Source organism: Balaenoptera borealis (genome assembly GCF_965194805.1).
Source record: "Balaenoptera borealis genome assembly, chromosome: 9".
NCBI lineage: Eukaryota > Metazoa > Chordata > Mammalia > Artiodactyla > Balaenopteridae > Balaenoptera > Balaenoptera borealis.
In genome coordinates, this window is record NC_138873.1 from 48,061,300 (window position 1) to 48,084,129 (window position 22,830).

The window sequence follows — 22,830 nt, forward strand, 5'->3', positions numbered from 1 at the left end:
AATTCCCACTCCATCCCTCCCTTCCCCTTGGCAGCCACAAGTCTGTTCTCTATGTCTATGAGTCTGTTTCTGTTTCGTAGATAAGTTCATTTGTGTCATATTTTAGATTCCACATATAAGTGATATCATCACACATACTTTCTTATAAAGAGAAAAGAGATGACAACCAAATTTCCCCCTAATGTTTTTTTCCCTTAATTGAACACCAATACCACCTAACATTTCACCTAATAGCTTGTGATTTGTTCAAATCCTCTGATGAGTCTGACAGTCAGTGAAGAAGTCAGATGTTTTACAGCCCCATCTTTCTTTAGAAACCATTAAACTATCTCAGCCTTTGCTTTGTGATTTTTCATGTCCAGTGGTATTAATAATGTGTGCAAAATGGACTGAGAGTGAGAATGGAAAAAAACATTGTGTTCTATTATTTTCATTCAAGTGTGTCCTGATTTATGAGCTCCCTTTGCCTCATCTAGGTATGTTCTTTAATTGTTCATTAATATTCTGCTCTAACGTAGAGAATGGACTTGAGGACATGGGGAGGGGGAAGGGTAAGCTGGGATGAAGTGAGAGAGTAGCATTTATATATATACACTACCAAATGTAAAACAGATAGCTAGTGGGAAGCAGCAGCATAGCACAGGGAGATCAGCTCGGTGCTTTGTGACCACCTAGAGGGGTGGGATAGGGAGGATGGGAGGGAGATGCAAGAGGGAGAGAATATGGGGATATATGTATACATATAGCTGATTCACTTTTTTATGCAGCAGAAACAAACACAACATAGTAAAGCAATTATACTCCAATAAAGATGTTAAAAAAAAAATACTCTGCTCTAAAACATGAGTCTTAACCATATCTGATGAGGTGTTTAGCATGCTGCTCCCTTACCGTGGTAGAGTTATTTTGTTAACTATATTAACCTCCAACTTTCTAATAACAGGTTTCACTCATTTTCCCATATAAACAAAGATGTTATATAGCACCACCTGCTCAAAGCAGCTTTATAAGCTTAGAGCTGCAGTTTCTTTAGAAACTACCAGATGAATTAGAAAGGTAATCCCAAATTCTTCATTGTATTGTCCGAATTTTGTATTTTTTGCACCATTCATATGACAAGACTTCCTTATCTAAATTATAGGACATTAATGCCGTGAGATATAAGTCTTCTGGAGCCTCATTCCTATGGGCTGAGAAGTCTTGTCTACATAAAATCAACAAATATTAATCAAGCACTTATTATGTGCCAATCATGTACTGGTTGTTGGTCATAGTTGTGAATAAAACAGTTAAAAACTCCTGCCTTCATTAAAGTAGATGAAATTACAGCAATATTTTGAAGCTTCTAAAGCAAATGACCTTTTTACCTTTGAGCCAGATTATCCAGTATCTTAGTTCATCAAGAAGCTCTTCTGAAGACTGTTAACTTTTTCAGATAAAAGAAGCAGAAACTTGCCAATCAGGTATGAGCTTCTTGTCTGGAAAGAGGAAACACAGGTAGTTTCTATAGGCAACAAGAATCACCATTTCCACCCATGTTCTTTCTCTGCTTGTGTGAGTGGATCCAGGTTCAAAAGAGCAATTGAGGGACTTAAGGAACAGGCTGTGCAGTTCAGTACATATTCACAGATGTAAAAGCTGAAGTCTCTAGAGCAGTGGTCCCCAAACTTTTTGGCACCAGGGACTGCTTTCGTGGAGGACAGTTCTTCCATGGAAGGGGTGGCGGGGGATGGTTCAGGCGGTAACGCCAGCGATGGGAGCTGCAGATGAAGCTTCGCTCGCTCGCCCGCTGCTCACCTCCTGCTGTGCAGCCCATACTGGTCCTTGGCCTGGGGGTTGGGGACTCCTGCTCTAGAGGACAGATTTGAGGTGGAAAAACCTGCTGAAGATTAACACAAAAGCAAAAATATATGACCTATAAGTAAAGAACATTATGTGGGAGTGTGGAGGAATTGGGAAGGGTGGAAGAGACCTGCTTCCTCTGTAGTGGCAATAGTTCTACTTCCTGAATCCCTTGGGGGAGAGAACTGGATACAGAAAACAAGGGTGGGGTGGGGTGGGATGGGGTGGGGGGGATAGTGTGTGATCATAGAACAGGACAGATTTGCCTGGATCCTATAAAGTGCTAGTCTTTGATCTGGCCTTGTTATTGACTGAGTTAACTAATCTCAAATACTAATCAAATATCATAAAAAATCAAACTCCCCACTGCCTCTTTCAGCTTTCCTTAAAATTCATATTTCTACTTTCTATAAAAAATCAAAGTGCCAGGACTTTTATTTGAGATTTCAGAAAGGCACCAAGCGTGGAATCTGAATTACACTTTGAACGATACGCAAGTTGAGCCTACAGACCCGGAATTTGAATCTCCAGATATTACAATAGCCACATCAGAAGGCAAGGAAGTGATGCTTGAGGGAGTTTTGCAAACAAAGAGTGCTGAGTCTATTTTCCTTTAAGTTCCCTGAGGGTTTTCCAAGAACAAAAGACTCCCTTCCACTTGGAGAGGGCACCATGGTTATTAGTGTGGGCTGAGAAAGGTGCAGTGTTTTCATTTCCCTAGCCCAAAAAAGACTTTAGCCTAAGCAAAATATAAACAATTAATGCTGATGGAAAATGGAAAAGGAACCCTCAGTGGCTCTACTGCCTCTGAGTCTCCCTCCACCAAGACCAATAGTCACACAGCTATTCCCAGGGACCATTTGCACAGAGCTCATTTATTTATTTTAGGGTTGGCCAGACATCCTCCATGTCTACTAATAATTGCTCCAAACAAGGAAAATGTCATCTGTTTGAAACTGTAGGACATTAGCTCAAAGCAGACAACTCCAGGCAGATATTTCATTCCTTCAAGCCATGGGTGGGCTGCTGGGTGGAACATCTTCAAAGAAACATGCATGTGGGTTTGTTCATGTTCTGGACACTTAACTGATAGTTTCTTTAAGTAGGCTGAGGAATAAGAACAAGCAAAATAAAGGGTAAATGCCAAAGAAATGTAATTCATTGGAATGTTTTTAACCAAACTCTTAGAGAAAATAAATTGTGTGTACTACCTTTCACTGAGAAGCACATATTGTTTTTATAAATATTTTCACACAAAGCAAGCATATCCATTTGTTTTCCTCCAAAGACCATTAGGTCTTTGCTGATACATGCAGGAATGTGAGAACAGCAGGTCACACTCCATGGATTGTACAGTACCTAAGCCAAAACTAATTTAAAAGTCTTAAAAATGTTGAACACCCCCCTCATGGGGATGAATTCATGTGTCAGTGTAGGTAGAATTTTCAAAACATATGGAGAACAGTATTCCATTTCCTTTGTCTTCATAATTAAGATAGTTATTTATTCTGCTGAAACAATATATTTATTTGTTTTCTGTCCTGTGTCCTAATTTTTATTATCAAAAAAAAGAAGAATCAAGAGAGTGGGTTTCATGAAGTAGAATCCTTTTACTATGGGTCCTATTTCTTGCTTGAGTACTTGCTTTATGACTTTGATCAGCTGAGCCAGTCCCTGCACCCTTTATTCCCAATCTTTAAAGTACACATGAAAGAAATTAAGGTTTTGTGGAGATTATAAAGCATAGTTTAGAATTGGTTCATGACCTTGAAGAGTGAAAGAGAGCTAGTGCAGAAATAAAGAGGGAAACTTTCAAGTGAATACACAGAAAGTGGTAGGAATAAGAGAAAATTCTCATAGAAATCTAAAATCACAGGTAAAATTTACTTATTTTACTCTAGCTTTAGGATATGTGTTTTACACTTGCATTAAAAAATATATACATATATATTTATACACACACACATACACATATACCTGATGTTCTGGAAATTCCCACTGTTTCAAGTAAAAATAATAAAGTGCCTCTATGGAAAAATAAATGAGGTAGACATGGGAAATGGTGTCACCAGTGGTGTGTCATTTTCTGTCTGAGCCTGATAGTCTGAGCTCTCCTGAAAGGAGGAAGATTTAATTTAACTGAAGCAAATGATTGTACCCATTTGAACTTGAGGGGACCAAGGTAGAGACGATCTAATCAAAATCAAAAGTTAAGACAGTCTCTTCAGTGATGTATGGAATTGACTTCTGATATTCTCTTTCAATTCCAGTTTTGCAGAATCCTGCTATAGGAAAAATGGAGCTGTTCGGTGTATTTGTAAAGAAAACTATGCTGGACCTAACTGTGAAAGGTAGGCTACTGAAAGTCACTATGTGCTATGGGGGTCAAAGGAAACTTCCTGTTTCTTAAACTCATCAGCTCTGCCATTCTCTCGTTCAGTAGATCTTAAGAAGAGGGAGTGGGAGATAGCATTTCAGAACCCCTTGGGGGAGCGTTCCCAAATCCCATGCCTCATATACAGCTATGAGAATGCTCCCTAGGCGTCCAGGGCTACATCTCAGGATAAATGGGCAAGGAAAGAGGAAAAATGAGTATGCGTATTTTGAAGAGATTCTCGAGATGATTTTGGTAACAATCCTCTGTCTCTCTCTCTCTCTCTCTCTCACTCTCACTGAGAACCAGTAGTACAATTAATGTCCAAAAGAGAGAGAGAAAGAGAGAAAGTCTTCTTCAGTGATTCCTTTTTTATCAACTGGTCAGTTATTAGAGTGATACATTGAAAAAAAGCACAAACCTATTATTTAACCTATTCTTTATACCATCTCCTCTCCTGAAAAGTAAACTAATTCCATGAGTTTGGATTTTCTGAATCCCTTTTTGGTATTTACACCTAACACTCTTTTTTAAGTTGCTTTGGGCTTTGCTCAAACAAGAATGGCCTTGGCAAGCAAGGGTGCAAGACTCCCACTGAATGATTCCTGGCAAGACGCTTCCCATCCTCCCTCAGCTGCTCACAGCTTTCTAAGATAAAAGGGCTTTCACTGAAAGAGTCTCACAGAGAGGCCTTTTTATTTTTAACATAAATGCCATTAATATCCTCCCCACTGTGTTTAGGCAGTGCAATGATGTGTGGTGTCCTCAAGACAGGGAGGGAAGGGCCAGAAGGGACCGGTCAGACATACAGCCCCACATCCCCACATCTGCAGCGCGCTCACTTCACCGCAGCACGCTGCTTACTGCCCTGGGTGGGGCTCACAGATTCAGCCTAGGCTCAAAAGGTAAACCTTAAATACCATCTCATTTCCGAGGAAGACACCCTCCATCTCTAAAAGTGTAGCTCTGGAACTCTTTTTAAAAAGCCACAGTGTCTATGGTACATAGAAAAATCTCTGTATTTTGAGGGCATTGTTATTGTGATTATTAAATGTGCAAAATGTGGATAATTCTTTTGCTAAAGAGCTGTGGGATTTTCCCCCTTCTTACTATAAGAGAACAGGGAAGTGAAAGCTGAGGGACCATATGAATGTCATCTTTTAGGAGGGACTTCTAGATATGATCAGATGACCTTTGGCTGATTAATGTTGGTGACATGCTTTTTCTGTATTTCCTTATTTGGGGACCCAGGAACATGAGCCACCTGATTTACTCATTATCTTGGCTCAGTGGGGGTGAGAGGATTGTTCATCAGCCAAGGATGGGGATTTTTCTCCTCAGTGTCTGAGGTTTAACTCAGTTTAGTCGGATAAGGATTGAGCAATATTACCAGCTAATGGGTGTTGTATGGCTCCTGAAGGGGAATTAATGGCCTTAAATAGAGTCCTGCTGACCAAATGCAAGTTCCTCCAGAAGTGAGTAATCTCAGCCCCAAGGGCTCAGTCCTACAAAATCACACAGGGGTGCGGATTAGGGTTCTGTCAGCGACAGTGGGGGGCCTGGCACAGGACATCATGCCCACCTCACACGTAGCATTGTAGATGATAAATCCCCTGGCCCACATCAGAGGCTCCTGGAACCTGCCATTAATCAGCAAGGCTCAGTCAGATCTGCTGCTTAGCCTGGGCCTGGATTGATAGGATGGAGGAGAGAGCACTAGTTTGGGAAGTGGAAGTGCAGTGTTGAGATGTAGCGTCAGCCTGGCTGAGTCTGTCTCTCAGCTGTAACCCTTTATGATCCTCCTGGGCAAGTTATTTGATCTCTAAGTGGCTATTTCCACATCTCCAGAAAGGAAAAAATGAAAATACCCACCTCGTAGGACTGTTGTGAGTAATACTGTGAAGTTTTTAGTATGGCACCTGGCACTTAATAAATGCTCAATAAAAATTAACTGGTAACAGTACGAGTCATTGTGCCTGTTGTCCTATTGCCACTGCTGGCATAATGTGTGCTTGGGACAAGCTGGCTCATTTCCCTGAATCTCAGTTTCCTTAGCTAGAAATAGTGCCCTTTATTGATTGTTTCCTATGTCCTCTCTCAGCCTCATAACTACCCTGAGAGGAGGTCGTATTTTATCATTTTGCATATGAGGAAACTGTGACTTATCTAAAGTCACATCACTGCTAAGTGGTGGAACCAGGATTTGGAAAGTTTGGCTTAAAAATCTGGATTCTTCTCCCATTCTGCTTTTCCCGAATGTCTTCTAAGAGTCTCCTATTTTAAACATTGACAATTAATGAATTAGATGAACTTCTGATATGGAGGAGAAAAATGGTTAGTCTGTTAAGTAGATTCCCTTTGACAGGAGGCTGCATCTACAAAGGTGCTGGAAGTAAGCATCCCTTCTAAGGCCTTTCATCTGCATTGGGGGAGGATCACTTTGAGCAACTTTCTTTTCTCCTTCTCTTTCCCATCCACCCTTCCTCTCACCCTGTTCTTTTAAAAAGAATCCACTGAGGTCTTTTACATCAAAACTTGACCTGACAATCCAGGTAACTCTTTTTCAAAATAGAAATGACCACACAAACGGATTGGTGGGAAGGGTAGGGATGCAATACATCTAAGACATGTTCTCTTGTCCTCAATGAAGTCAAGGCTAGGGGAGGAGACAAACCTGAAAACCATTCATTGCAAGACAGAAAAAATGAAAAGCTAAAGAGAAGGCACGCAGAGGCTCTTCAAAAGCGTAGTGAAAGGAGTGGTTTCCTTCCCGTAGAGGGACTGGATCATCCCACAGGAGGTGGCCTTAACTGCTTTTGGTTTGTTTGACTCTGGGACTGAGAGGGGGTTTCTGTTTTGAGTTTAATCATCAAGTTGTTAAATTGTCCCAATTAAACTTCATCTAATATGTTTTCAATGAATTTGTAAACTCAGATCTCTCCACAAGATCTTTGAAAAATATGCAGCTGATTTGCATGGATATCTATCTCGTTAGTTCAAACAAGAACACTCTGGGTGTTTCTGTATCTAAAGATCATTTAATCAGGGGTGATTTTCAAGTCTGACTGTGTGTAAGTATCTCCTGGAAACCTCTGGATTCCCTAGCCCTCCCTCACCCACTCCATGCCCCACTGAAAAGAGACCTCTCAGGTGAGGCCTGGGGACCCATATTTTGATTCCCCGTTGGTTCTCATATCAATCCTCTCACTGACTTGTGAACTACTGCTCTATTTCAACCTTTAATACCACACCCGCAAAACACAAAACAGTGATTCTCAAACTGGGGCTCAAGAGCCACTGACTGGTGTCCTTGGAAATATTCGTGGAGGTTCATGGGTTCTCAGTGAGTATTTTCTTAATTTTGTGTTTCATTTCAGTGATAATCTTGAGAAAAAAGTTCATTGAAACATGTTCTGGACTTTCTGAAGTACCATTTTATAATAAAGGGGGATCTATCTGCCTCAGAGCTGAGGAGAAAATAATGGCTGATGGTGTGTCAGTGAGACATTACAGACAACTGGAGGCCGAATGACATGACAGTGAGGCACACAGAGTCATGACACAGCACAGGGCAGGTCATGCATGCTGAACTCAGACAGTCCTCTACCACATCACATTGCAGGTAGCCATTCAGTTGCAACGACATCATCCGTTGCCTTGAATTAATACTGTTAATTTGAATTCAATCCATTTTATAGTTTTGTTTTATTTGGAAAATTTATCTTGGTTTTTCAAGATGTATACAAGTCATAGACATAAGGAGTTACTACTTAGTTTTATGTTTGAAATATTTAAAGGTAATTTAAATGAACACTGGAAGAGATATTCTGTATGAATGTTTTTCTTTTCACAAGGATCCACACTACATACAATTTTGAGCAACACTGGTCTGAACGTAAGACATGAGCCTCTTCTAGTGCTGTGCAGAATAGCTCAAAACACGCTGTCTTCCCAGTGAGGTCCATGTTACTTAGCCTGCTCTGGGCCCTGCCTGTCTCTTCCCAGAGTCCTTTCTCACCTCACAATTTAAACTCCCCATGCTGGACCTGCTGCTCTTACAATCCACGAGGTCAGCTGTAGAGCTTACCACATTTTATTACATTTAGATGATGATCATGATGATGATGATAAAAATAATAACTAACATTTATTGAGTGCTTACTCTATGCCAGGCACTGTTGTAAGCAGTTCACTTGCAATGATATGTTTAAACTTCAAAAAAAAAATCCTATGAGATGCCATTTTCATCCTTATTTACAGAGAAAGAATGTGAGACACAGAGAGGTTAAGCCACTTGTTCAAAATCAAACAGTTTTTAAAAATCTCATTGAAATATGAGCTTCTCAGCAGAAGTAGCATCTTACTTATTTCTCTATCCATTCTTCCTCCATTGCAGTATCTAGAACATTGCAGGCACTGAGTTATATTTGTTTCAATAATACTTTTTTAAAACTTTTTTTACTAAAAAAACCCAGAACTTTTAATGTTCCTTTAAGAAGGCACGATGTAGTGACAAGAGTCAGTCATTTCTTGCCCCATTTGATCCCCCACTTCCCACCCCATGCCTGGAAAATCAAAGACCCAGAATTGAATAGAGGTTGCAAATGGAAGTCATCTTCTGATGCAAATAATTATAAAATGCACAACCGAATGGACAGGAGTTTTGAATTCTCATTCTCATTCCAGAGTGACCGTCCCTCTGCTCCTAAGTAGTACATTTTAAAGATGAGGGACCTGAGACTCAGCGCCATGAAGAGACTTAATCTAAGGTCACACAATTGACCCTCAATGTTCAACGCAAAGTTTTCAGTTAATAAACATATATGATGTCAATGCCTTAGTATTCCACATTGTCTCTTGCGGCAGCTTTAACAGTGTACCTTCATCCATTCAATTCTGCAGGGGATAGAGAGACATGCTAAAACCGTATGAGGATTTATCATGTGGCTCTTACTGCCTAAGGGTCAGGAAAGAAGAATGGAGCAAATTAAAGCAAATTCAGGGAGACCTGAAAATCCTAACAGGAAAGGCCGAACATAGTATCATCAGAGACGATGATGATGGTGATAATGATTTTGATGATGACCTTGATGTTAGAAAACAGTAATAAAGAGGAGGAAGAGGAAGAGGAAGCTAACATTTATTGAGGCTTATATTATGATTCAGGGCTTTAGTCTGATTCTTTCTGCAGGCGTCAAGTTTTTCAAACTTAAGGTATCAGCCCTGTTATCTGTATAGAATTCTTATTACTCCCTACTCTCTGCCCTGCCCCATTTCTGGATTCTTGCCCTGTGACCTGGAATGGGTTACTTATATTTTCCTAGCCTTAGCTCCCAGTCATTCGTAGAGAAGTAGAGAGCATTTATATGGCACCTACTATGTAACAGGTGCTTTTTTTTTTCTTCATTTAATTTTAACCCAGATGACAGCTACAGAGTGACATCCCGCCCAGAAAAGCTTCTATGCCACCTAGGCTGGGAATTTTGGCACCTTTGATAAAGGCATTCAGTAAGAGGTATATGGCCTTGGGAAGAGAAGAAAAGGAGAAGGAGCAGAGGAGAGGGAAAGCACTACAAAAATTCCCAAAATAATCGTTTTTGGTCAAAAGCATTTTTTTCCAAAAAACATATCTTTTTGTTTTCCATTTTTCCCAAATGATATGATCACTGACTGAAATGACAAAGTTCGTATGTCACAGTTCTTTCATTTACACTGTAAATTTATCAGCTCTATTTTCTCCAAGTGAATCAAGTCATTAATAAAGCTAGAAACAAGATTATGGAAGAAAATAAAAGTGCACCAGTACTGGGTACCTGGGCTCCAATGCTGACTCTAAATCCAACTCCTTGTCCTTTTGTGTCCTTTGTATCTTTTGTAATTTGCTCTTCGAGGACAGGAATTAGGTGTATTAATAGATTGCATTTAATTACTCAACTGTTATATCATTAATGGGCTTATTAGTTAACTCATTAATGCCAGATTTTGGAGTGGAAAGAGCATAAGCTTGGAGTCCCATACGATGCTTGAGCCCTGAAGCAGTGAACCAATTGTCCAGCTTCTCCATGCTGTAGTTTGCTCATCTATAAAGTCAGGGTTAGAGGGTGCCAGGAGTACAAAATTTTCGTGTGCTCATTCTATAAAATCTGTAAGGTTGAAGTTGGGACTGTGACTTCAGAGTTGCCTCTGAGCCTACCACCAAAAGATATTCTTGAAATTCAAAGTGACTCAAAGTAGGTTTCCACTGTGGTTGAGACTCTGACTAGTAGAAGACCAGGGGACCACCTATGGAGATCAAATACAGTGGAATTAAACAGAGAAAAGAAAGCAACTGGCATCTGGCTTCTGTGAGCTTGGACAAGTCTGTTCACTCCCAGACCTCAGGCTTCCCAGCTGCACACTGAGGTGGCAGATCTGAGTCCCATTTTAGTGAGCCTAAGTATCTAATATTCTGGTGAACTGCGGCACAGGATAGAAATTCAATCCAGCCATGTGTTCCATAGAGGAATGATTTATGCTGACTTGGGGATGAGAGGGCCTGTGAACCAAAGGTACAAAGACATGAGTATGAATAATAAAATTTATCGAACATTTCCTCAGGGGGATGTCTCTTTGTGGGTTGTGTGGCACTTACATTCATTCTTATCTTTTTCATAGTCCTCGACTTCTAGAGTTTGTATAATTATGCCTAATTCTTTTCCTGTTCTTTCAGTGCATAGGCTATGTGTTTTTCCTCTTCCTGTGTCTCTGTGCTTTACACAAAATAGACATGAATTGTCCTTCTGTTGGATGAATTCACTCATTCATTTATAGCAGCAGCAGTGTGGTCCAGGGCAGAGCAAAGGAAAGAACATCAGGGTCAGAAGGTCTGGGTCTTATGCTGTCACTTCCTAGCTGTGTGAGCTTGGAAAACCAAAGTAGCCTCTAAGCCTCAGAATGCCAAGCCTGCGTGCCCTACCTCCCAGGTGTCTGTGGTAACTAAATGAACTTACCTGGGTGAAGTCATGAGATACATTGCAAGTGATTGAACATACACCATCATTACAACTACATCAAAAAACTGAGACATAGGAATAAAACCTGGAAAAACATATGCAAAATGTTGAACACTGATTGTTAAGATCTTGGGATTACAGATGTGATTTTTTTTCATTTCTCTATTTTTCAAATCTTCTGAATCATGATTCTTTTACTTTAAATGGAAGCATTTAAAAAGGTGGTGTCCTATTATTGCTGGCTGGCTCTTATTGGTGTCCTTGGAAAGTCTTCTCTTCCTTTCCACTCCCAAGGCATAGGTCCCACCCCAGGTCCTCCCCACCCAACCCTGATCTCCCATTCCAGCCCAGAGTCCATCCTGAATTCTGATGCCGACACCGGCTTCATTCACCATCACTTTTATCACTCAGAAACCTTCACTGGCTCTCTTCTTTTTCTCTCTCATCAAAACTAACTCCTGTGCCTGACCTTCAGTCCCATGACGGTGTGACTGCACATTCCTTCCAGCCACTCCCAAAGCATCTTCAGCCCACCTTAGCCAGTCTTCAACACTAATTGAGGTCCATAGCAGAGAGGGGGCCACAGCCAGCCAAAAAGCATGTAGTTTGCCTCAAAAAGTATTCTTACAAAGTTTGAGCCAACCTTTAAAAACTGAGATTTCACATAAAAATCCGAATTTCAACTTTTTCCTTTAAAAATAAGATCTGACAACACAGATCCTTCATTCCCTCAAGGCTACAGTATAGAAACAGTTGATAGGAGCTGAGAAGCAGCTGCCCCCTTAGGTGGGGCCTGTGGTCCCATCACTCAGAGCAGGGCCTCTGCTGGCCGACAGGTTACCTTTTGGAAAAAGTAGAGAAAGGTGCTTTTCCTCTGGTCAGAGGCAGCCCCCCCGCCCCCCCCCCCCCCAGAGTGCATAGCTTGGCAAGGCCAGCAAAGGCTGGAAGTAGTTCAGCCTCTGCTCTCCACCTGGGCTGGAGTCTCTTATTAAGGACAGCTGGCATGACCGTAGGCCTCAGCTCTGCCTCCACAGCAAATGCAGTTAGGCACCTGGCCTCTGTAGGCTCATATATCTAAAACATACAGAATAATGGCCATCTGGCCCCAACTCTGTTTATCTGTGGTACTCCCAGCTCTGCCCTCTGCTTTGTCTCCGCACTGTCTTCCTTCAGTCACAAGATGGCTACCAGAGCTAAGCGTGCTGCCTGCCTCTTCATTCACCTGCAGAGGGAGAGAAGGCCTTCACACAACCCTCAAACAAGAGCCCTGAGCTCCACTCCAACTGAATCACTCCTGAGCCAAACCATTTTGGCCAGGACAATGCCAGGCACTGGTTGGCTCAGGTTTAGGCTATCAGAACAATTCACTACGGCAAGGTAGAATACATACCAGTGTTTCTCAGTAAAGGTGTTACTAACATTTTGTCCAGGACAGTTCTTAGCTATGCCCTAGTGGCATATCTCACGGCCAAATGTAGCATATCTAGTACCACCATCGTATGCCAGCTGTGTACCCCAGTCATTGAGGTGACCAAAAATGCCCCCACCCTGGTCATATCCAGACACTCCTGCACCTGAAGGTCTCGCCGAGCTGAATGGGCTACAACACAATGGGGAAGGGTAGTTCCTTAAAAGTCTGGTCCTATTAGGAAGATGGGAGAGTGGGAATTAATTCTGGGAGAGCAATACACAAATATTCATTACACTTTCTTCTAGGTAGGAAAGAAGATAAAAAGGAAGAAAACTATGGATGCTAAATTTTTAACATGTGATTCCCCTTCAGATGTGCTCCTGGTTACTATGGAAACCCCTTGCTGATTGGAAGCACCTGTAAGAAATGTGACTGCAGTGGAAATTCAGATCCTAACCTGATCTTTGAAGACTGCGATGAGGTCACTGGCCAGTGTAGGAATTGCTTACGCAACACCACCGGATTCAAGTGTGAACACTGCGCACCTGGCTACTATGGGGATGCCAGGAGAGCCAAGAACTGTGCAGGTACGGTGCTGTGCATGCTGCAGCAGCTACCCAGCCGGCACATGAGTGATAGGAGCAGGGCCTCTGTCAGTGCTGGATTTAGATGAATTTATCTTGGGGAAATATTGCAATTACTCCCTTGACACTTTTCCAGGGCAATATAGGAATGTGCATCCCATACTCCTAAGGGTAGGTATTTTTATCAAGACTAATGTAGCTTAGCTCATGGGTAGAATGAACCATGAGACACTGACACTAGTGAACTTTTGTCTTATCATCTTTATGTCCTTCCAAGTTTGATCAAAGAAGTAAATCAGACTTCCATAGATGACCTGTCATTGACCAGAGGACTGAATGAAAGTTTGCATGCTTGACATCAATTTTCTTACTCTGTAAGCTATGTGTCTCTTTTTAGTTATGTTTGGTAAAATCAACATTTCAGTGAAATAGATTAGCAAGCCATAGGTAGTTTAATCATCCCCCTATTTCCTCACATTAGCCGAGTAAATATTTCAGGGATAGTATAAGAAATCTTCCTGGTCAGACTTCAGTTAGACTGAAAGGTACAAATTTTATTCAGGATTTCTCCAATCCATTTGCCTCAGAGAGTGAAGCTCTTCAGAAGTAAAGTTAAATTGCCTTCCTCTAGGACTAAAGGGAGGCTGAGACTGAATATTCCTTCTCTTATGTGACTTTGAGGGGAAGAAGAGTGAGGGAGAGGTATGTGCTCTTGTGGCATGCTTCAACTGGAGATTCTCTCACTGAAACAGATTTCCACTTGAAGAGATTTTTAAGAAGTGAAGAGTTTGAAATTGAGAAGGAAACAAATATGATCTGCAGAAGTCGCAATAAAAGTAAACATGTCTCCAGGAAAGCTATGTGCACAGAAGCATAACCCCAAGAATAACAGAGTGGAGAGGAGCTCTGTGCCCAGTCAGACTAAAGAGAGAGAAAGTGGGCATCACAAAGAGTGTTGGCAAAATCAAAGACTTAAACATTGACATCCTGATTCTCAAAATATTGACTCATGTCAATATGTAAACTCATGTTTAAGTTACAGAGATGCAGATCAGTCTTAGAAAAGAAGCTGATGCTAGAAGCAATAAAGCATGATCTTGCTGAATTGTTTAATAAATTTACATTTTGTGGAACATTAAACAGCCAAAATGTAATAAATGTATGTTACCCTTGAAGCTAATTTTTTATGATTATTCTGTAAAGACAGTTAAGAGGTGGGAGGAAAGTCACAATTCCAGTTTATTGCTAGCCTAGATAGCTTAAGAAATCCTTTGTAAATATTAAAAATTAATCTCCACTCCAGAAGCAGCCACATAGCACAGGGAGATCAGCTCAGTGCTTTGTGACCACCCAGAGGGGTGGGATAGGGAGGGTGGGAGGGAGATGCAAGAGGGAGGAGATATGGGGATATATGTATATGTATATGTATAGCTGATTCACTTTTTTATAAAGCAGAAACTAACACACCATTGTAAAGCAATTATACTTCGATAAAGGTGTTAAAAAAAAATTAATCTCCACTCCAAAACTCAGTGGAAAATGAACAGTCTGGTGAGATTAGGGTTTTGTTTTTGTTTTTTTCCAAAAGGCATTCTTGAAAATTATTAGTAGATTAATAATGGGCTCTCAGATCTTCTAAATTCATGTAAATGTGGTCCTGATTCTTTCCACGACATTGTTACTAGCTATCCCACTGATAGCTATCATTTGGAGGTTTGGAGTCAGTCTTGCCAAGAGTCAAGCACTGTGGGACCCAAGAATCGCTCTTGTGTCTCCTCACTCACTCCTAGTGGGCTGCTCCTCCCTCACACCTGGCAGTAATCAAACCTGGAGTTGGATTAACTGGAGAATTTGACTGTGATGAAAGGATGGCTTTCAGATTCCAGCTGAATGATGGACTCTGTGATCATTTTGTACCTTGTGAAACTGACCAGGAGCTCTTTGGACTGAAGCAGTTGCAGAGTCATGTCAGAATCTCAAATAGTTGGGAAAGGAATCCTAGAACATTTAGATTTACTTTTGCCCCAGGGTCACCTTTGAAAATCTCCCTGAGCTGGGGCTTAATTGGGTGAGAGGAATAATCACTAAATCATGTATTCCACACGATCTTAAGAAAGAATATAATTAATCCCCATTGAAGAATTATATACCGATAGCCAGTATTTCTACAAACCACAAAAACATTGCCATATTTTAGGCATTAAGAAATGAATCCCTAATCTCTTGTTTTTGTTTCCCACAGTGTGCAGTTGTGGGGGAGGCCCATGTGACAGCGTAACCGGAGAATGCTTGGAAGAAGGTTCTGAACCCCCTACAGGCATGGACTGCCCAACCATAAGTAAAAATAACAGTACATGATTGACTAACCCCACTTTCTCTAATGTGCTGCAGGTGTAGGATTAAGAAAAGCTATGCAATACACTCTCTCTAGAAACTGCCTGAGTCCCACCCTTGGCTTTAACCCTGTCTATGCCTCAACCAAATGGACCCTAAACAAAAGACATTCAGTCCACTTGATTCCAATGGGCAGATAGGTGATTTACATTTAAACAGCTCTATTTTAGAAAATTTATTTTATCAAGTCTTTAAGTTCAGCATCTTACCTAGTAGGTAAAGGCTAAGTTGGAAATACAGTTCCCAGCGACTGAGTTCATTTTAGCTCCTTTTTCTGTATTATCTCTTCAGGTCCTCAGATAATGTAATCCACAGACTACGCTTTACAACACTGGGGAAACTGAGATCCCAAGAGATTTAAGTGGCTTTTCTCAAATCACTCTAAATCTGAAGTGGCACCAGAAATATAATATTCAGGCCTTATGAAATGGAGCTGCCTTCTCTCTTTCCTGCCCCTCTGGTTATTCAAATCATGAGTATTCCTAATGGTGCAAGAACCTGCTGAAACATTTCAAAACAAATCCCCAGACCCGGTCTCAATGACTTCTCAAGCATCCTTCAAGCCCTTAGCCTAGAAAAGTCCATGATTGATTTTTTAGAAGGGTTTAAGGAAAGCTTTGCCTTAGAAAACCTCCTATCAAGAAAGTAACTAATATTTGCTTTAGGTAGAGTGGTTTAAAGACTGCTTTAATATTAGATATCCCTTCCCCCAAACAAAAGTATCTTGGCCGCTCAGTCCCTCTGGGCACAAGAGATTAATATTACTGAAGGTGACATAGGTTGGGAGGCACAAGCAGGACAGAGTTTACACACTGACAGCATAGGTGACCCCCTAAGCAAGGTCACTTTAAAGACATCAAGGTGCCTGCTTGGCCCTACGCACCTTTTCCACCGGCCTGATGTACTGGCTGGGAAGCCATTCCTTTGAGAGAGCGTATGAGGAAGTCTGCGTTGAACTTCAAATAACAAATTAACATATTAACAACCATTAACACTTTAGTCTCCATTTATCAGTTCTTTAGAAGAGAGTGCAGTCTGGGGGAAAGAGATTGGGAACAGAAAAGTTTCAAAGGGTGTCCTTTGTGAGTGTGTCACAGGAGGGCGCTGGGCCCTGGGGGTGATGACAGTGGTCAGAGGAACTCAAATGTGAAATGCAGGAAGCAGCGAGAAACTGCCACCTACCTAACCACGTGTGCAGGTTCGTCAGCTATCAGGGAGTGATATTCGCAAACAGTGATGTCCTGCAGACCTGCTTCTGCTGAACCATTCATCCCGACAGGAGGTCGGGCCATGGGAAGGCGCTGAGACATCCCTGGGGTGAGCTGAAGGCACTAGAGCCTCAATAGGCAGTAAGAAAAGCTGCTAGGAGAGGGGGAATGCCTGGCACGTTCCATCTTCACTAGCCGGCGCCAAGCAGAAGCCCAAAGCCCGACATGGAGAGAGTCATCCCAGACAGCTTTCCTACCACCAAAGAAAAGTGGAGGGAGGGTTCTCCTTTGCCACCCATCTCTCAGATGCCTTGCCCTTTGTGCTTCCTTTCTTTCTCAGTTCAGCCTTTAGTGTTCACGTTAACCTACTTTTCAGTTGCATGTGTTTGTTTTTTTGTTACGTTTTAAGTGCCCGATGTACACTTTGGCTCATCTTAGGCCCTACTCTGTTTTGAGTGTAAGGACTAGTTCCTGGCCCAGAACAACTCCTCAGGAAACAAAATTACAAGTAGTATTAACCAAGGCAGTGCATATAATAATCGACTTAAAGCAGCATGCTTCCCAGCTGACCTTTGATTTTGAAGAAATGACATACCCATTTTACCTCCAGGCTGCGATAAGTGCATCTGGGATCTGACTGATGACCTTCGGTTAGCAGCGCTCTCCATTGAAGAAAGCAAATCCAGTCTGTTGAGTGTGTCATCTGGTGCCGCTGCTCATAGGCATGTGAATGAAATCAACTCCACCATCTACCTCCTCAAAGTATGCAGGAATGGTATACCTTCTGTGTATTTTCATTCTGGTTTCATAGGGTCACTCCTGGTAATTCCTATCCATTTTGATATCTGAGTCCAGTGGTTATATTACAGATTGTTAGACCTAGGAAATTATGAAAAGTTGATTACAGTCATGAACTCCAGCCTAAACCAAGAGCTGTTATCTGTTAAAAAGGTTAATATGGAAAATGAAATGACTAAAAAACTAGTATCTATGTACAAAGCTATTGATGGAGGAGAAACACTCTTATTTCAGTGGAGCTGTACATTGCTTATTCAAGTCAACATTGCAAACATACCATTACCTTAGCTTCAGTTTGCTGTGTTTTCAGAAGTTTCTCTAAAAACTAACACACACACTCTCATTCTCTCTTTCCTCCTTCTTCCCTCCCTCTCTCTCCTGCCCTTACCTTTCCTTCTCACTGACACACATTCTTTCTCATCTCACACACACACTCAAATACACAAGCACACTCACATGCTCTGTTTCTCTTCCTAGATCTAGTAGTTAACATCTAATAAGCAAGTTAAAGACAGGCAATAGTCAAAAACCATAACAGTGCTTGTATGTCTAAGCTTTAAGAGGTGTTTTTCCCCCCCTTTAAATCATGGGCTTCAATCACAACCAACGGATATTTTTTAAAACAATAATGATTTGATGAAAGGATAATAGAATTAATACCAGCATACTTTTTTACTTTGTTAGTCAGTTTAGCATAATGGTTAAGAGCATAAACTTTGACACCAGAATGCTTGGATTCAGATCCCAGCTCTGACACTTACTAGCTATGTGACCTTGGGTAAGTTATTTAACCTCTTTATTTTTCAGTTACCTCATCTGGAATTGAGGATAATTATTATACCCATCTCATGGGTTGTTGAGAGAATTCAGTGAGTTGTTTTATGCAGAGCAGTTAGAACAGTACCTAACATAGAAAGTGCTCATTAGTCTGCTTTTTGGAGGTGCAAATGATATCCACAGCAATTGCCCAAATGTGCAAAGTGTAAAACAAAACAAAAATCACAAAATTGTGAACCTGGATGGTCTGGAGGGAATCTTAGTGAGTACTCTATTCCCAATTTAGGAATTGTTCTTAACCAGACTCATCTGTTTGGACACATGAAGGCACTAATTCTCAGAGGAGTTACCCAGACTCAGTCCTTTTGATACCACTTGAATCCTCTTTCCCCAACAGCACAACTTCAAGGTAGAAATAATTATTATATTATATATAATAATATTATAGCTGATGGGAAGTCAGTGCCAAGATTGAAGGGCTTACTCCAAAGTAATCGAAGGAAAGCTACATTTGGACCAAACTGCTCAAAATGGAAAAGAAAGGGGAAAATGGTCTGAAATACAGAGAATTGTTCTCCTTACACCAAAAAGAGGAAAGTGAATTTCTAAACTCCATTTGCACTGATTGACGTGGGTTATCATTTCCTCCAAGACCTGCGAAATTGAAGTTTTAAGGCTCAGACACCCAAGGCCACTGCCAGTCTATATTGTGCCTTTGTGCAAATTTGGAAAAGATACTCTTTCCCCAGAACCAGCACAGCCCAAGCCAGAATCTCCAGCCTGGTAAGTGGAGCTTGCAGAATTTCTGCCCCTAGAGCCCTCCACCCCCTTGTGCAGACTTCAAACTTCATACCAGCCTGCAGTAGCCTGTGGACCCCACTATTTTGAGAATAAAGGCTCACACTCTGCTCTGAGTCCTCTTACACTGAAAGAGTTTTCTGCATATTTTTACAAAGCTGGTGTGCATATCTACTGACTATGGAAAAATACGTGTTTTTTTTTCCACAGACAAAATTGTCAGAAAGAGAAAACCAATATGTCCTAAGAAAGATACAGATCAACAATGCTGAAAACACAATGAAAAGCCTTCTGTCTGACGTGGAGGAATTAGCTGGAAGGGTATGTGTTCAGTTTCTGGGACTAACTTCAGAGACAGGATTTAGCTGGTGTGAGACTGGCTAGTCACAAATGACTGAGGCTTAACACAGCCCAGAAAAAATGCAGTGACCCAGGTGCCTTAAAATAAATCAAGGCAAGACCTGAGGAGAAAGTTAATATACTTGGTCTCTACTGTGTCTTCCCATTTTGATTGGTTTCCTTGAAAAAACAGGTTTATGGGAAACTTTCATTGTATTTGCTGCTGGTAAATATGGTTGATATATGTTTTAATTAGGATAGTCGTTCAACTGTCACCTTAACATTTTATGGCTAAGAGCAGTAGAACATCCAGAAATAAACTTTATTATATAGAATATAAAATTTAAATGTTTGCTAAAGTATGCATTAAATAATGAAAGAAGAGAAATTGTGTTGAGAAAGCAATTTTGCAGTTTGGCAGGAAAAAAAACACTTTGGACCCTCATTTTATACCATATACTAAAATAAATTTCAGACAGATTAAAGACTTGAGTTTAAATCTCAAATCTACAAGAAAACAGAACTAGATAATTATTAAACCTTGAAAGGAAATAACAATACATTTAAATATAGTGTGAAGAATTATAATAAAAAGAAATAATAGATTTGACAAGATAAAATTTCAAATACCTAGTAAAACAACTAAATAAATGAAAAAATTCAACAAGACTAAGAAAAATGTCGAGGGAAATATGACTTGTAAAAGCTCTCACAAATTAACAAGAAAAACATTAAAACATGAGCAAAGTCAATGTGAGAGACTATTAAACACATTCCCCAAGAGCCTAATGGAAAAATATCCATCCTCTGTACTAATAAAAAAAATACAACTAAGCTACAAGGCGCCATGTTTAACATGTTAAAATGTTTAACACATTTTTTTCCCTGATTATGTTCCACCAGTTCTGCCCAGAGTACTCTGGAATTTCTGCTTTCAGATACTGATGTTTGACGTTATAAATTGTTGAAGTTCTTTTCAAAAACAATTCTCATTTTCTACAAAAATAAAGGTTAAAATAACTCTGATAATCTCTTTTGACCTTGGACCTCTTAAACTAAGAGATTATGCTTCTAAAAATGTGAATTACTCTAATTGGATCCTTGGAAGATTCAACTACTTTTAAATGCATATAAAAATTGTGTCCCTCGTTCCCATGCAATGGAGCATGTTAATCCAACCATGAGCGTTTGAAGAGCAGTGAGATCGCTTAAGTTTCAAAGGAAATACCAAGAAAGAAATCTTTGTGAAAACTCGTAATTTCATTTGTGTCATGGCTAGAACTTGCTGAAAGTGTCTCAAATTCTTGAGGAAATGTTTTCACCAAGATTAGTTCCTCCCATAGCTCAGACATGGAGTTACTGATTCTTTTGTTGTACAGTTTTCCTACTTCCAATATAAGTTAAATGCAGCCTTTCATGGGGTGGAAATAGTGCAAGCTTGAAAGGGACATCACAGTAGAAAAGGCTCCTGAACAATGAGAACAGACCACCAAAGCCAGAAGTTGATGATAAAGCGACTGGAGCATTCACCCAGCTGTTGCCATTGATTCTTATTGAAAATAACATCCTTCTGGCGACCTGGCAACGACACAAACAGTCCTGATGGTGAAGGAACCTGCTGAAACATTTTGAAACAAACACCCAGAGAGGGTCTTAATGACTTCTCAAGCATTCTTCAAGCCCTTAGTCTAGAAAAGTCCATAATTGATTCTTAGAAGGATTTAAGAAAAGCTTTGTCTTAGAAAGCCTTCTATCAAAAAAGTAACTAATATTTATCTTTAGCTAGAGTGAAGGATTTCACTGTAGATTCCCACAGTGTGATTAAAAAAATCACAGTAGTGTTGCCTCTTGAACTTGAAAATACGGTTGATCCTTGAACAACACAGGTTTGAACTGCACGGGTCCACTTATATGCAGGTTTTTTTTCAGTAAATACGTACTACGGTATTACATGATCCACAGTTGGTTGAGTCCGCAGATACAGAACCTCAGATACAGAGGGCCAACTGTAAAGTTATATGTGGATTTTCAACTGTGTCGGTGCCCCCAACCCCCGCGTTGTTCAAGGGTCAGCTATGCCTCTGTATGCAAAGTACCTGTCACATGAATCTCATGTAATCCAAATCTCACAATTTATATTAACCTAAAGTTACTGTATTTTTTCCCGACCTCCATATCTAAGTCCTCTAGCCCCCTTTTGATAAATCTTACTGCCTTTTCCCACCTGCTACTTCTGGGAAACCCCTACAGGATGCCCATGCATTTGTGTTCCCAAATAGCTGCTGCTCAAAAAGGTCTCACTTGTGCCACTGCTGGTCATGTCTGTAATGAAAGTACCAAAGCCTGTGTCAAGATTCCACTCTCCCATATTCCCAAAGCCACCATGCTCAAAGTCAGAGCGGGACTAGGCTACAAGCAGAAGTGAAGATGGCGGCCCTCTCTCAATCTCAGTGCTGCCCTTTGCCATCTGGATCCAAAAGGTACACTGTAGAGCCCAGTCTCCAAAGGCTGGCCCAGGAGGGTGCTGCACCATTCCCTCCACTTCTCCATCTCCTCCATCTCTTCCCTACTCCTTCCCTATGGGGAGCCACAGCAAACGCTCCCCATATATCAACACGTACAAAGATCTTTAGGGTTGGGAGGAAAGTGGGTCACTTCCACACATCAAAAGCATCTGAGCCTGATCTCCAAGCCTGATCTCCAATCCTGATAAAAAGACAGGACAAAAAGTCAAAATATGTTTCAATTCCAATTGACCAGAAGATTGAAGAACTTTGGGCTTGGCCTTGCAGAATATTAAAGCAAGGAGCAGAAGACAATGCTGAAGAAGTTCTCAGAGGCCAAATCGTGAAGAACCTTGCCCACCATGCTCATCCTGTGGACTTTGGAAGATACTGGAGCATTTACCTACAACAATGAGCTGATTAGGTGTGAAGCTTCAGAAACATTCCTCTGAAGTGGGGATGGTAGGTTTAAGACTCTGAAGACAGGGACACCATCAGTAGACTGCCGCAGTAGTCCAAACAAGAGTGGTCAATTGCTGCCTTGTCTTCATTGGAAAAGAATTTGCAGTGAGCAGTGGTAAAGTGAGACTGTGGTGGTGGGGACCAGGAAGAGAGGCCAGAATGACAAGTGGAATAAAAATGATTCAGTGACCAATTGGATATGAAGAGTTGCAAGGATGTAAGCTCTGACTTTGAGAAATAGATGGCCAAGACTAAAAATTCAGAATGGATTTCTCTGGACCTTTTAAGGGTGAGCTCTCTGTGGATGCCAGAGATTTGAGTCTGTAGCTCAAGAGAAGAGATCAAGG

General features: G+C 40.9%; 1 protein-coding gene across 3 annotated transcripts in view; it reads left to right on the plus strand.

Annotated features, from left to right (window-relative positions):
• The window catches only part of LAMA4 (laminin subunit alpha 4), a 147,271-nt gene that overhangs the window by 50,373 nt on the left and 74,068 nt on the right, over positions 1-22,830 (plus strand). For 2 of the 3 annotated variants that reach the window (XM_082404711.1, XM_082404710.1), the window contains exons 5-9: positions 4,113-4,193; positions 12,992-13,206; positions 15,446-15,541; positions 17,416-17,567; positions 19,389-19,499. In XM_082404711.1, coding sequence (XP_082260837.1) covers positions 4,113-4,193; positions 12,992-13,206; positions 15,446-15,541; positions 17,416-17,567; positions 19,389-19,499 — 655 coding nt within the window. The remainder of the gene's footprint in view (positions 1-4,112; positions 4,194-12,991; positions 13,207-15,445; positions 15,542-17,415; positions 17,568-19,388; positions 19,500-22,830) is intronic. The other variant, XM_082404712.1, reaches the window with a different exon arrangement.